The sequence below is a fragment of the Meira miltonrushii genome, assembly GCF_003144205.1.
Source record: "Meira miltonrushii strain MCA 3882 unplaced genomic scaffold FA14scaffold_1, whole genome shotgun sequence".
Taxonomy (NCBI): domain Eukaryota; kingdom Fungi; phylum Basidiomycota; class Exobasidiomycetes; order Exobasidiales; family Brachybasidiaceae; genus Meira; species Meira miltonrushii.
This window is the reverse complement of record NW_020289943.1, coordinates 110,273-125,729: the sequence shown is the minus strand read 5'-3', so window position 1 is coordinate 125,729 and position 15,457 is coordinate 110,273. Positions and strand designations below refer to the sequence as shown.

The window sequence follows — 15,457 nt, the reverse complement described above, 5'->3', positions numbered from 1 at the left end:
AACGCCCGAGGGATGGCCCGTGCGCGGCGCACTGCTTCAATAAGTGTACATCTTCGATTGCAATCGTGTCGCTTAGATTCTCACGCTGTTCTACGAAAGAGGTGTTGCGTTAGTATCGACGAACTGAGAAAATAAATGCTCGAATCCATTGTACGCGCGTTCGTCGTAGCTCTCTACTTTCAGAACACCTATCATCCATGAAGCAGAAGAGTAAATGCAAATGATCATGCTCCGTGCGCTTCCTAACCTAAACGGTGGCTGACGCAGTATCTAACTTATTTGCATACCCGTCGGCTACTTTGTGATTTTCTAAAGCATCTGCTTGCACGTCGGCTACTTTCACATTTATCATGCAAGCGCAAAGAGAAAGACTACGCACGCCCATCGCTGTGCAACGATTTAAAAGTTATGTATAAAAAGGAACTGTTTTACGACAATGCACCGTAAGCACGATTATAGCTGCTATTTCCCTTTCCTAATTTTAAAGGTTCTTCATTATGGTTTCGATAGAAACAACTAGCTTACTGATTGACACTTGCTTCACCATCAAGTGTAAGTCTTGCGGCGACCGCCAAATTTTCCTATGCATTGCTGACACGATCACCCTTTCCTGTTGACATTGAGCAGGCGACAAATGCGGCAAAACAACGTGGCGTGGATGTGGTAAGCATGTTGAAGAAGTATGTGGCGATAATGACAGCATGCGTAGTGTGAGATGAGACAAACTGACTCTCCTTTGATTCTTCGCAGGTCATGACATCCGTGAGCGAAGAAGAACAGTGCCGATGTTCACGTTCGTAGTGAGTGCGCTCGAGAAATTTCGACTACCGTAAGCAAACGGAAACCTGCTTGATAGTGCTGGAAGCGACAACTGATAAGGAACAAGATCTGGGTAACTTTGAAGGAAAGTCAAGCTGTTTTGTTGAACATCACTCGATGATTGGGGTGTGTGTGTATCTGTACTTATATGTGCACTATAATCAAGCTTCTCCACGAATGTCAATCTAAGAGAATGTGCAGTTTTTCAAGAGGCACTGGTATTGAAAACTGAAAGCTTGTCACTGTGTCCTTAGTTTTGCGTCTGCCCGATCAAAAATGGCAGCTACGTTTCGGGTTAGACATTTTCCGTAGAACTCTTGTTTTGCAGCATCTCATAACATGCATCTGCTCTCCATCTCTTTTACTTTTGCGGCATTCCTTGTACACGTTGAACTCGGCTCATCACCCTTGACTACAGATTTGACTTGATGGAGCAAGACAGATATTTGTGTTCACAACACAGCTCGTCAAACACTAAGCATGCAGAGCTTTAATCTACCCTGCCAAATTTGCCATTCAGAAACTGGATTTGAATGGTGTGGTACGACAAGCATCTACATGTTGAGCGCCATTCTAAGTAAAATTCACAAGTATTTCTCGTGCGCAGAAAATATAAAGGCCTTCACGTTAACCACCTTGACTAGATGATTCTTTCTGAAAACATAGAAGATGTCGTTCGAGTAGGGAAGCAAGCTGAATCGTGTACCGACATCAATCTTGAAGGCACTGCCCGGAAAAAGCAAACGGTCTATCGAGAGCATTCGAATTCCTTAGAATACGGGCAGTGCCATGATTACCCTTCCTCATGCTATGAGATCTGCCTGAGGATGCTACAGATCTTGAATGCATCGCGATCGCTTGCTTCTAGACAGCGTTGGGTTATAAGTTGACACCCTAAAGGATCGTCTTGGAAATCTCGCCGAATGACCAAGATTAATGCTAAAAGCCATGGAAGAAGTTTATTCTTTTTTACTTTGGCTGCACTTGTGAAAAGGAGAGGAAGAAAAAATGCGCATGCTTCAAAAAATATGGCTTGTATGCTTTAAAATCAAAAACACCTCGTGAAAAGCGATGGCGGCAAAATGTGAAAGGATGCATTTTTCTGAATTTCTATGCAGTGAAAGTGTGATGGCTCAAATATAATTCTGAAATACTTACAACACATTAATAGAGAGTTATAGACGGCAGAGACATCTTTCCAAGTCACTTCGAGAAGAAGAATCAAGTTATTCATACAGAGCACATGTCAGGCAAGAAATCAACAGCATTATTCAACCTTATCAGATTTCCTCTTGACAAACAGTTTTTGATCTCACTCTATTTCTTGCGAGCTAAATGTTAAAGAAAACCGGCCCATACGTATTTTTTTCATTTATTTGTCTCTCTCTACTCATTTCTTTCACAAAAATCAATTTCATTCATGAGACCAGCTTTTCGGAAAATTACGCTTCGAAAATAGTCAAGACAAAGTTCAGCACATGGATTGCACCTTCGAAAGTGAACAACATCCGGATCCTACGCAGTAGAGTCGTGTTTGTTGAATCGAGGTAGAAAAGCGAGTGATGGTGACAAAAACATCGAAGAAGTTGCACTGCATCTACCATGTGTGGTAAATTGACTATTTTTTTTCAGCCGCTTGGGTATTATATCCGGCATAGCTGTACTTGATCTTCTCTTGACGCGATTGCAAAATAGATTCGATGGCAAGGAGCCGGTTGTATTTTGCCAATCTCTCTCCACGCGCCGGCGCTCCACATTTCAAATGACCCGTCCTTAGCCCGACTGCCACTGAATATACGTGAGATAGATTTAGCAACAGAGAAAGTGGTTCAGTGAGAATCACATCAGTCTTCGATGGACGGAGAATTTGTTCAACTCTCGGTATCAACTCACAATCGGCAATAAAATCATCAACCGTTTCGCCGCTTCGGTGACTAACAAATACCCTCCATCCATTGTTCCGTGCGAGCTGCGCACTTTCGATAGCTTCAGTGATCGTTCCGATCTGATTGATTTTCAAAAGAAGGCTATTACAAAGCGCTTGCTCGATTCCAATCCGAATTCGCTTAGGGTTTGTGGCCAAAAGGTCGTCACCAACAATTTCAAGACCGCAGGAATGCTCTCTCGTAAAATTCTTCCATGAATCAAAATCGTCTTCAGCAAATGGATCCTCTAACAAGATGACACTATATTTTTTGCAAATTGATTCATATACCTCACCAAGCTCTGAGCTAGAGAGACAAAAATCAGACTTCGCCTTATCATGTGGGTCGAACTTGAAACCGAGATCATATAATTTCCTTTTTTTGTCAAAGAATTCGGACGATGCAGGGTCGATTCCAAAGGCTACATCTCCGTGCTGCTGACCGCTTTGGTTTCGGTAGACACTATAGCCGGCTTTTAATGTTGCCAATTCTAGCAAGTGAAGAGCTTCATCTGCGGATTTCAGAGGAGGCGCAAATCCACCCTCGTCTCCCAGACCAGTAGCGGCCTTTCCTGATCGTTCGATGATGATAGACTTGAGAGTATGGTAAATTTCGGTACAGATTTGCATAGCATGAGTAAAGGTCTGTGCTCCTACCGGGGCAATCATAAACTCTTGGAAAGCCAATGTATTGCCGGAATGAACGCCTCCGTTCTATAGTCATTCATAAAGGAACAAGAAAGGGGATCAAAGAAAAAAGCAGAAGTAAGAAGCGGCGTAAAAATTTTATGAGCATGTACTCCAATTTTCTCTTATCGGGCTGTCTTACTTACGATTTGATTCATAAACGGGACGGGTAAGATGAAGTTATCAGTCGGCATTCCCGAGAGTAGCGCTAAATGTTCAAAAAGCTCTTTCCCTTGTATAGCCGCGCCTGCCCGAGTGCATACCATGCTGACAGCAAGAAGTGCGTTGGCACCCATCTTTTCCTTTTTCTCGGTGCCATCAAGCTGACATAAGAAATCATCGATCTTACTTTGCTCGTTCAGCCGAATCTCGCCAATGTTTACTTTATCCATCAAAGCAGGACCAATAATTTTATTGACAAAATTAACCGCCTTACTAACTCCTTGCCCACCATACTTTTCCCCCCCGTCACGTAACTCATGGGCTTCATAAGAACCTTTTGATGCGCCTGAGGGAACTTGAGCTTCGAATTGCCCTGCAACTCCCTGTCGATCTTTCAGACGCAATACCACGCGAACTGTTGGATTGCCACGGGAGTCAAAAATTTGGGAAGCAGTAAGAGATTCCATCGTAGAAGCTGGAACTTGATGTGTGCAAGAAGTTTCCATTATCACACTTGCACAGATCACATGTGCGTATTAGCTGGCTGAATGGGGTTTTGAAATGTTTGCAGGGATCGACTGGCGATTTTATATAGCTCGCAGGGTATAGCGCCCAGAGTACAGCAGCTCTTCAACACATGAAACACTCGAAAAGATTTATCCTGAAACTTTGAAGCTCACTTCATCGCTGTCCCAAGTCATAGATGATAAAAATTTGTGCTCGGTCTCCTTCTGGGTGAAGTACCTCCACAATTAGATTCGAACGGCAATTTCAAATTTGTATTTTACGCGTTGTGATGTCAGTACTTCATCGGCGATAGAAGTCCGAAAAAGCAAATGGAGCAAATGAAGCGGTTACTTTGACGGAAGATAGAAGGTCTCGGTGTTTTGGAGTCAGTAATCAGCTCCGATCCAAAGATAATCAAATAGGCAGAAGGAAAGCGACGTGTGGATTTTTCAAGTTCAATTATTCGAGGAGGGAGTACAAACGAATGAGAAGCAGGCTAGTAGAGCCATGAAGATGCAGCACCTCGCAAACCCATTCATACAATTGCAGCAGAAAATATATATAAATGACCTTGGAAATCTAATTGAAACAAAATCATTCCAGTCTTTCGTAGACATCCACAATCTTAATACCTAGGAACCAAGAGCATAGCGGCAAACATTCTTTTCCTCGTTCATCCCTGTGCTCCAAATACATTATCGGCTTTCATTCAGCTGTTAAAGTTGCATTATCGGCTTTCATTCAGCTGTTAAAGTTGCATCCACCCCGCTACTTTACATCACCACATGTGGTCACGAACAGTTGAAAGAAACAGGTGTAATGAAGACTTTGTCACCGCTGCTTCAATCAATTACATTCTGTGCTCGATCAATTCGCGTCGGTCCGGGATACTTTTGAGGGCCGTTGAGGATGATCTAGTCACTCTTGAGGACATCCTTTCATTCCCAGTAAATTGGGCCGAGTTGGCAGTCCATCGTTTGCTGGAAAACGCGTAGAGCTCCCCTACGAAATTTATATCGATACGACAGCTCATGGCTCAAGGGACGACGAACTGTCGGCGGTTTTTCACCGAAAAAAAGTGATAGATTCCAGTTCGCACAAGCCATTCAAAAGAATTTTGTCGCCAATGCAGGGTCTGCTGAAATACTGACGTTATCCATTGTATTCCTCGGAGTGCTGCCGGCACAGAGTTGGGGCCGCATTCTGAATGTTTTTCGGAGGCAGTCCGGCTCGTTCTTCGAGTTTACTACATGTCACAGTAAAGTCAAGATGCCTTAGGATCCTTAGCAACAGCGAAGACAAAACGGCTTCTAACGACTGATGTACAGCTCGCATTCCTCCATCATGACAATTCTGACTCTACGCCAGATAGGATTTTCTAGCTCACATAGATCCAAAAGATATCTCTAATCACATAAGAAAGGGGAGCAGGTTGTAATGAACTTTTTGTTTTCTCAATCGACATTTCACACTTTGCGGGAGAAAAGCTCGCAGAGGAAAAAAATAATAAATCAAATATGAATAGTGTTGGTTCTCCTTTGCAGAATTCTGGAAGCCTTTTGACGTGGCTATGACGTTTCTCTTGCTCCCTCGAAATAATTCTTCATCTTACCCAGCAAATTGCATCAGACCTATGCGTTCCTAGAAACGCCGGAACGATCTGGACGTGTGCTAGCATTCTACAAATACTCCAGCAAGCCAGCCAGGCAGCTGCACCTTGCGGTTCTATGCTATATGCACTGTACTTTCCGTCCGGATATGCGCCAAGTTTTGTGCATGTACGATCGTCTGTGTTTCTCTGGACTGTCTTCGTTGTGTCCGCATTGAATTGTGCTGTACTTGTGTTGTCAAATTTTCCGTCGTCGACATTCGGTACATCAGACAATGTGATGGGTGCTGTCATGTCAAATGGCGGCGGACTCGGAGCAGAATTTGCCATCTGAGGGCATTGTTTACCCTCATACTTGTCTAAGAAATGTGGAACCCATTCATGGGAACGTATGGCCATGATCTGAGCACGCAATCTGCCAGAATTAGGGCGGCCAAGTTTCTCGCTCCACCATTCGATGAATATGGAGAATTAGAGAGAGAGAAGGAGGATATTAAAGGTTGGCGAGAATCGTTATGATTTAGTCGGAAGAAGGCAGAGGTGTTAAGCACATTGGAAAGAAGTACATAACAAGACCGTGTCAACTCACTAAAATTCGCTGCAAATTAAATTAGTCAGACTTTCCAAAGCATCATCGCGACACTCCTTCGTATTACAAGGATGGCGCTTTTGCCCCCCAAGGTCACTTACGGCAGTAGCCTTGATACCGAGTGTATGATCCATTCCAAAACCAGTTTTTTGGAAAAAAGAGCAGAAGACTTCGTACGCTTGGGTTGCAAGATTCAAGTACGCTATGGCTACATCGTACGTGACGTATTGTTGATGCAAAAAACCGAGCGATAGAAAATCTCTGTCAGCACTGCAAAAGCCACCGTGTTGAAGAATCATATACAGGTCAGAGGTTGACTGTATGCCATCCTCACTGATCCAAGATTGTCCCGTTTCCAGAAAAGCAGCCGCCAAGTCATACAACGGATACCTTGATTTATAGAAGATAGGATGGAAATTTATTCAGCTAGTCGAAATCGCAATTTGGTGCGCGCTAGACTCACGTTCCCTTTAAATCGACGCGATTGGAGGCATCGATTGAGCAAAACGATAAACAATTTGATTGAGTGATGACAATATGCTGAAAAGAATGGGCACCGGTCGGTATCATTTTCACAATGTTAGATCATCAGCTAAGGTGATTTTCTCTCCTAACGATAATACTTACCAGCCTGACCCCGATCAGCCGAATGATGATGTCTTTTTGGTGAGTATGGCTGAGAAATATTTGGGCACCGTCCATGATCGCGATTGCCACAAGAAGTGAAGGTGCAATGCGAGCCAAAAGATTGTCATTGAGAGTTGCTGTAACATCATTATCTCCAGCTTGCTGCAGAAGGTTTCTCCTGACGAATTTTTGGCCATTTGGGATTTGCAACAGAGGTGAGCAGATTGTTGCCCAAGATGATTGCGTTGGCATTCCCGCTCTCCCATTTTCTTTTGTTCGGAATATGTCCTCCCACTTCAACTTAATCATTCGTAGCACTTCCTTCACATCCTCGTTACAAATGACAAGTGTCTTGTGAAGACGCGGAGAATTTTTTGGAAAGAAACAAAAAAGGTCGTGAGATAATACCCGCGTAAAGACGACGGCAGAAAAAAGACCGTACTGTTCTTCTGGATGAGCACTTTGGCGGGCGCGTGCATTGAAATCTTTCATGGCAACTTTACCAACTTTAAATCCATTTTCCATCTTTGTTTGAGATGGGGGGTGGTGGAAAGGTGAATGCTTGCAAACATATTCCCAGTGCGATCAGACATCTACTTTTGTAGGAATTGCCACTGAGTCAAATACTCTTACGATCGCGTGTGATACATAAGCAAGTGATCCTCTTTAGAATTTCTCGCTTTGAGAATAGAAACTTAAATTCTGTCTCGAGAAAGAAATGATGTGGGGCCGATCTAATCGAAAAACGGCTGAGAAAGTAGCGAAAATCATTCGGAGTTTCTTGTCCGAGAACATTATAAGAGAAGCCGATACTCCCTTTTCATCGCAGAAACTGAAACACGGGCGCTGAAGTGGAGCAGGGGATAAAAGATAGTGCGCACAACAAGTGTATCAAGTAAATGACGGATCGATTGAGCGCCCAGTCAGTGCGTTGACGACTTGACTTGAAACTTAATTTAATCAGCTATGCCAAAATCGTCGGACGTCGGGTGGAGCCGAAGACTACGTTTTCACCATATGCTTTCTGGTGAATTCGAAATTCGATGTCTTTACTCAACTTGCGTGAAGGTCTTTTGTGTAGATGAATAATACATGGTGCTCCATGTGTCTAGACGAGCTAGTTGGCGATTGAACATTGAAGTAGATATGTTCACGAGACAATTATTGCCTTGCATTTGTGTTACGTCTATATATTCTGTATTTTCCTCGGAAAAAGATCTCATCTCACACAAGCATTGTAGGCTTTTTTAGAGTTTACAAGAAATTGACATATATCCTTTTGTCAGAGAAGAGGAATCACTCAATTCTTTGTGAACATAAAGCGCAAAGTTTTCAACTTCTCTTCTTCGTCAGATGCGGAATTTCCAGGAAAGATCGGACTGAGCATTACCTCGTACAGCTTGCCATTAAAGGTCCTCGTTGTATGACAATTTTGTGACCCTTGGCCTGTAACCGTACGGACATGAAGTAAACTAGACCTTGGAGGTAATCTTTTCCCTGCATGAGATGTTTGGCTAAAGATAAGTTGTTTGTGGGTCGAATTCTGCTTGTGAACATTACCGCACAGCCCAACCGCGCTTTTAAAGAACTCGAGTAAACAACGTTTACTGCCTTCAAAGTGTTTGCCTCCAATCAGTTTTAAGCTAGGTGAGATTCAAGTTGCATTTGCCCCGGTGCTTTTGCAAAGGCTATTTACAAAGACGCGATACAAAGGTACGTACAGCACGAACGACCTCGTCCAGTATATTGTTCTTGGATACCTTATTTGTGGGCACTTTTCCTCACGTCCACATGCGGATTTGCACTTACTCACAGAAGTGGGAATGGAAGTTATACAAAGAAATTGCGATTGAACTCCGTCACTCTATTGTACAAGGTGGCAGCAGAACAACAATACCTCGTTGGTGTTCGTTTGTAGATTCGGGTTACAACGATGAGTAAGCGTCACAAGAGGACTTTGTCTCTTCTCTCTAGCGTGGATGACGATTTCAAAAGCGACTCTCAAGAAGCTGAACGAAATGCTGCCCTCGAAGTTCAGGAGAAGACGTGCGCTGAATGTAAAAGGCGAAAGCAGAAGTGCGATCGAAAAAGACCTTGTGACCATTGCATCGCCCGAGGAATGCAAGAAAAGTGTAAGCCGAGCACTCGTGTAGATCGATTTGAGTCTTTGACTGGTCGAGTAGCAAAGCTAGAGTCGCAGTGGGAGACGCTTCTGCCTTTTTTCGATCACCTTGAACAACAACGCACAACCTCAAGCCTCACGATTGGCGTACCCACTGCATCCAGCTCTTCTGGAACTTTTCCGACCGAACAGCCTCTGTCCGCAAATCTAAGTCCACGCATGCGCACAGAGCAAGATACGCAAAAGGTACACAATGGGCTCGACCAACTCTTTCTGAGTAATGGAAAACAGGTGTTGCAGGATGCGGAAGATTACGCAGAGCACGGCGCCAGCAAGCCCTCTGTTCCGCAAAGCAATCATAACTTAGTTTCGTCCCTTTTGACGCTCGGTTGTTCAACATATTGTCTGCAAGGAATGATGGCAATCTTGCCAGATCGGAAGTTGGCTGATACATTGGTGAGCTATTTTTTCTCTAGGGTCAACCTTCTCCGCCATCCTATGCCTCATGACAAGATAATGCGATCCATACAAGATTTCTGGCAAGGCAGCGTGTCATTCACTGTTGGCAATTTGAACGCATATGCACTGATCACTTCCATGTGCGCTCTTTCGCTGCTTTCAATTGATAACTCATCCTTGCATGGACTGGATTCATCTTGTGATCTAATCGAAACTCACCGAGACGCACTTGCTAAACAACTTCATTACGCATCGAGGCATGCTCTGATGGTGAATTCAATGTCATCGAGTGAGTCAGTGGAGCATGTCATAGCTTGGGTACTTTGCTGCCGATTTCTGTTGCTGACCCATCGATACGGTGAAGGTTATACTTGCGCCGCGCGTATGGTGAAGAGTGCCTACCGGCTCAAGCTGCATCGCGATGGGGAAGACCATGTGAGGGCAACTGCATTTGGATTGAGGTCCGAGAGTCAGACACCAATGACAAGGCAAGAGGTAGAGGAACGACGTTTATTGTGGTCCGCCGTGTATCATTATGACAGGTGGATAAGCATGTCTACAGGCTTGCCGTTCATTATTTTTGACCAACTCTGCACCACACAATGCCCCACAATCCAACTTGGTAGTGGAGCTTCCGATGATACTGCTCTGGATAGAGCACTCAGCGAATTAACCCCAACACCGTACATGTACAGTATACATCGATTTAAACTGTCCGTTCTTTTGGGGCGTATCTTACTATTCCTGCGCGGAAATGATGACATTTGGACAGGCGAGCTTCGTTCCACCGCGAATGTCCTCGAAATTCTGACAGAATTAGACAACAGTTTGAGGACGATTGAAGAATCGCTGCCCTTCTACCTCGCTTGCAAAAAAGATGACGAAATTCATCCTATTGATTTTGTGGAGCTTGAGGTGGATAGAGATTTTCCATATCTCCCCGTTCATAGGTTCCTTTTAAACAGTGAAATTCTAGCGACTCGCGCTTCACTTTTCAGCGCATTCTTAATATCGCCCGCAGAGAATTTGAAGAAGCCTAGGCAGGTATGCAGGCACGCCGCGTTGAACGATCTGAACCTGCATCTAACATATCTCCGCAGTGAAACTGCGCTCACAGAGCGTGAGATTGCCGTTTACATTGGTTCACAGCAATTATTCAGATCGGCATTTCTTTGTGCTCTCGACCTCTTGCACTTTTGTAAAGAAGGCAGAGATGAGGAAGGGACCACTGTAGCAGATTCAGCGACAGCAAAGGTGCTCTCTGATTCAGTGCACCGTGTGATTTCGCTCGAATCTGGTCGAAAGTGCTTGCTTGACCCAGAAGCAAGGCAAGTGATCAAGAACATTCTCGCCGAATGCCAACGCTACGACACAAACGGAGATCTGGCAACGGGACAATCTTTTCCTTCCTTCGAAAGCTGGAGCATGCCAGATGCCAAAATTTTAATAGATGCATTTTTCAACGGCGAACAATCGCAAGCAAAACTATATTCTGAGCTATTCGATCAGGTTTCGACGAATTTCACCGCATAGACACTACGTGAATTTAACATTTTGCAGTACGACGGGTCATGAACGAATGCTCAAAAGAAGCAGATGGGCAATGCACCCTTCATGCTGGTAATTTGCGTCAATGGCCCGATACCACCCACTATCGGAAGGGCAAGCACGCTGAATCTAGTGGCAGATTGATTTCTGTATCCTATCATAATTCTGAAACGGATCATGTTTGTACGATTACCCTGCTTTTCCTATGTCACCTGTCTCCGTTTGATCAATTGAAATTTTTTATGTGCAAGAAAGATTTAACATTCTCCTGTACCACATGTGAAGTGCAGTATATCTACCACTAAGAATCGAGCCGATCGCCGGTAGCGCTGAAAATCTTCGAATATGTGTTCTCTACGAGTGACTAGCGAGCCTGGTAGGAAATGTTTTGCTTCCTGAGCCCTAGATAGCATGCAATCCAGCTTAACCGTCTTACAAGTATGCTTTTATTTGCGCACGTTCCGCGCGCAGGCAACCAATTCATAATAAGGGACTCATATGCGAGAAAATACACGCTATTATCCGTGCTTTACCAGAGGTGCTTAAACGTCTTAACTGCACGCACTTTTTTGATCCTGCCAACCTACAATCCCTTCTGCTTGCCTCTCATTCACATCGACATGACGGAAGAAGAAGAAGAAGGGGTACAAATGGAACCATTTGAAACACCGTGTGAGTCCTTGATTGGCGATTGGACTGGGCCCGGTTACGACAGATCTCTCGATCATAACCATCTTCCAATTGATGTTGATGGACAAAGTGGACGAGATGACCGAGATCAAACGGGAAATGAAGCAGATCTAGAACCAGGAAGACAACTAGAGCCCGCAGAAGAGGGCAAAGAAGCGTCGCAGTTGCACCAAAAACACTTCATCTTGCTAGCCGACGAGCCTCAGACTTCAGGGTTTCGATTGTTGCGTCACTTCAGTATTCTCGGTTTGTTAAGTTTTTCTTCCATATGGGGAGTGCTAGCAAGGGAAGGATTAATTGCACTGAATACGTACGATGGTATGAGTGTGAGCGCTACCATTTGGCCGCAAGCTGTTGGTTGTCTCATTATCGGATATGTTGTGGCAAACAGGGTTCTGTTGGAGCGTTGGTATCCTCCCATCTATATTGCATTGGGAACAGGCTTTTGCGGTAGTCTGACCACGTTTTCCACATTCATCCTTCAAGTTTTTCAGGCATACAGCAATCAGATACATTTTAAACGACATGGTCTTCAAAATGTCATGGATGCCCTATCGCAGACCGCTTTAACATTCGGCATGTCACTTACTGCACTTGCTTTGGGGGGCGCCCTGAAAGAAGTTTTTCCACTTCAGTATCTTCTTCATCACTTTGAACGATTGACTGTACACAAAAGCATCTTGCGTCACCAAGATCGTCGTTTGACGGCGGAAGAAATGGGAAAAGTGATTGATGTAGATACGAGGCTTCCATACACAACCACTGCAGATGCATTCAATGCATCGATTGGATTCTTTTTTTGGATTGCGACTGCAGTACTTTGTGGCATGTATCCACCATTCCGTCATGTCACGTACGCAGTGGTTATGGGGCCGCCTGGTACATTTCTACGTTGGTACCTTTCCAGGCTGAACTCCTCAAAATGGAGCAGGACATTCCCGCATTGGCCTGTAGGAACGCTGACTGCAAATCTACTTGCAACACTTATATTATGCTTTGCTTTCATCGGTCAAAATTTCGGTCGCAATGATCATCTGAATGCACGGGGCTGGCACCCATCGTCTGAAGCTTGCAATGCTTTGCATGGAGTACAAGAAGGCTTTTGTGGATGTCTGTCCACCATCAGCACGTTTGCGGTCGAGCTGAGTAACATCAGACCGAGAAAATACGCGTTGGGTTATGCCGCAGGTTCGTACATTCTTGGAATTGTCGTGTGTGTGATTGTGATTGGTATACCTTGGTGGACTATTGGAATGGAAGGCAGTTGTTCCGCAAGGTATACATGAGGTTTGTAAGTTGACCTTGTCAATAAAAGTTCTAATTTAATGATCAGTGATGTTTGTCAACAAGTCTCTTATATTGTAAAGTTCCCCGTTTCTTTATAACATTCAAAGTCTTGATAAAAGTTAAAGGACAGAAACATGCAATGCCAATGTTTTTGTTGATCTACTCCCACTGGAAAGAGGCGGTTTTTATTTTATGAGAAACAACAGTACAGGACGTGGGGACGATTTTCCCCGTTCCTGGATCCAATTGGCTTGTCTTACAGAGTTGAAAGGTAAACGTCGGTGCACGATCGCATCCATATCACAATGATTAAACATCACTGTCATGCAAACGACTGCTCAATGTCAGTCTCTCAGCGCCTTTCTCCCTTTCAAGATTAAGCAAATGCCAATTCTCGTGAATTACGGAGAGTAGGACACCGGTGAATTACGAAAATCTTACAGATATACTTAGCAAAAATGAAGTGGAAGAAATGTATGATTTACACTTTTCTATTTCCTTCCGCATTCTTTAATCTCCTTCAGGAAAAGATGAGATTCATTTGAATCCTGCGCCACACTGGAGCTCAAATAAGCCGTCCAAATTTTTATTCTGGTGTGGATCTCGAAGATCATCTGAATACAAAGAGGGTTTCGTAGATGATAGAGAACTTTTACTATAACTCAGTGAAAGGAAAATGCGATACTATTCAATCATCGCGACATTCATATTGATATTTGCGTGCTGGTGCCACAAACTCTGGCGGCTCACCTCCTTGCTCGGCTAGGCAGGGCGAAAAGAACAACTTTCCGGAAAGCGCTCCTATAAATGTTTTAATAGCAATGAATAGCCATAACGCCACTTCTACTAACGATAAGATTGTCCCCAAGATCCTAAATGCCCCGCTGTTAAGCTCTTTCCCAAGTTGCACAGTGGCAGTGCAGAAGACTCCGAGTGGAAATGTGAAGCCCCACCATCCAAGGTTGAACGTGAGCTTCGAGACCCAAAAAAGATCTACCAAAAAGCTAACTGCGATTACAAGCCACACCAAGCCTAATCCCCAAATCACTAAAGCCACTGGGATTGATGCAGCATAGATTGCATCAGCGAACTGCATTGCATCTTCTCCGCTCTCACCAGCAACCAATGCTTGGCCAGATTTCCGAACGATTCCTTTCAAAGCATATGAGATCTGTAGAATGCCAAAAGAGCCTTGACCGCAGGGACCAAGCGGCAGGAAGGCACTGACGATTACAGAAGCAGGTGGAATCTTGAAAACCGCGAGGCGATGGAAATACAAAGCCATTAGGAGAATTGCAAGTGGAAAACCTGTTCCCCAGAGAATCCAAGAGACGACGAGGGTTAACCTTGCGTGAGCTGGTGGCAATACTTCAGCAACGATGCCTCCACTAGCAGCCGCCACAATCGTCGAGACGACTGGCAAAAACCAGACACCTGTCACCTTGTCCAGAGATTGCTCATGCCGCGTAAATTGAAGAAACGGCAAACCTATGCAGATCACAATCGAGAATGCGGCATCTATCCACCACAAAACCCACGTAAAGATTGCAAACTGCGGTCCCCACGCCGGAGATGCAGAAAGTGCACACATATTGACAATTGTGGCGAAACCCATCGCAAATGTACCAAGAAAAAGAGACTGAGTAGGATGAAAAAGCATAGTAGGCCCCATGGTAGGCCACACTGTGTAGCGTGCTATGCTGATCGCACAGAAGAAAAGGAATAATAAGACATTCAGCCCAAAGATCACATTGGAGATGATTCCAAGACCGCGGAATTGAAAAGGAAGCTGATGAAGCAATATGGAGGAAATCCCAGTTCCCATATTGACGCTAAACCAACTTGGAGTAAAATGAAGCGTGATACGTCGAAGTTCTTTGACCACTCGAACAGATCGAGGGAGTTGATCGCTCGGGTTATTCTTTTTTGAATCACGGTCTGCTTTTTTTTTATGCCCTTCCTTGTCAAGTTTGCAAGATACGTCGATAGCGATTCGTTCAGATGGGTGAGATGACGCGTGTTGACGCGTACTAACCTCATCACCAGGCCTTTCCTGGCCTTCTCGCCCGCTCCACTCGGGTGCCTTGATGTATTCTAACATGGTATCGTTGCGTGCCAGAGGTGTATGGAAGACGTCATACTCCCCCTCTGATTGTGGGCACTGCCGTTCCAAATCCTTGTTCCATGATTGTGGCATTTTATAATTCTTGTTCAAACATGGTTGATTGGGCCAGATGATTAACAGTGATCTTGCGTTTATATACAATTCGGAAGAATGCCGAGGCTTTCTCTCCTCTCCCTAATTTTAACGCTTCGTGCGTGGCTTTCTCTTCGGAAGCATACTTCCGCATTCACTCCTCTGTAGGCCATGTGTGGAATTGGACCTGAGTGTTCTGGTTGTGCTCGTGTCGGGATTTTATGCCCGAC

The 15,457-nt window shown here is 44.5% G+C and overlaps 4 protein-coding genes across 4 annotated transcripts; 2 read left to right on the top strand and 2 right to left on the bottom strand.

Moving 5' to 3' along the window:
- Positions 1-2,437: 2,437 nt before the first annotated feature.
- FA14DRAFT_116560 (enolase) lies at positions 2,438-4,059 on the bottom strand (the record flags this gene model as incomplete). The annotated part of the gene is made up of 3 exons (XM_025496181.1): positions 2,438-2,607; positions 2,713-3,457; positions 3,577-4,059. 3 exons carry the CDS (start codon positions 4,057-4,059, stop codon positions 2,438-2,440), a joined length of 1,398 nt encoding a protein of 465 aa, XP_025356776.1.
- Positions 4,060-8,431: 4,372 nt separating this feature from the next.
- On the top strand, positions 8,432-11,266 carry FA14DRAFT_2184 (uncharacterized protein). The gene is made up of 2 exons (XM_025502013.1): positions 8,432-8,637; positions 8,808-11,266. Exon 2 carries the CDS (start codon positions 8,858-8,860, stop codon positions 11,036-11,038), a length of 2,181 nt encoding a protein of 726 aa, XP_025356775.1. The 5' UTR covers positions 8,432-8,637; positions 8,808-8,857; the 3' UTR covers positions 11,039-11,266.
- A 437-nt stretch (positions 11,267-11,703) lies between these two features.
- Positions 11,704-13,029, top strand: FA14DRAFT_118847 (uncharacterized protein; the record flags this gene model as incomplete). The annotated part of the gene is made up of 1 exon (XM_025496317.1): positions 11,704-13,029. One exon carries the CDS (start codon positions 11,704-11,706, stop codon positions 13,027-13,029), a length of 1,326 nt encoding a protein of 441 aa, XP_025356774.1.
- Positions 13,030-13,266: 237 nt separating this feature from the next.
- On the bottom strand, positions 13,267-15,131 carry FA14DRAFT_140306 (uncharacterized protein; the record flags this gene model as incomplete). Its single annotated transcript, XM_025497092.1, has 1 exon — positions 13,267-15,131. One exon carries the CDS (start codon positions 15,129-15,131, stop codon positions 13,719-13,721), a length of 1,413 nt encoding a protein of 470 aa, XP_025356773.1. The 3' UTR covers positions 13,267-13,718.
- Positions 15,132-15,457: the final 326 nt, after the last annotated feature.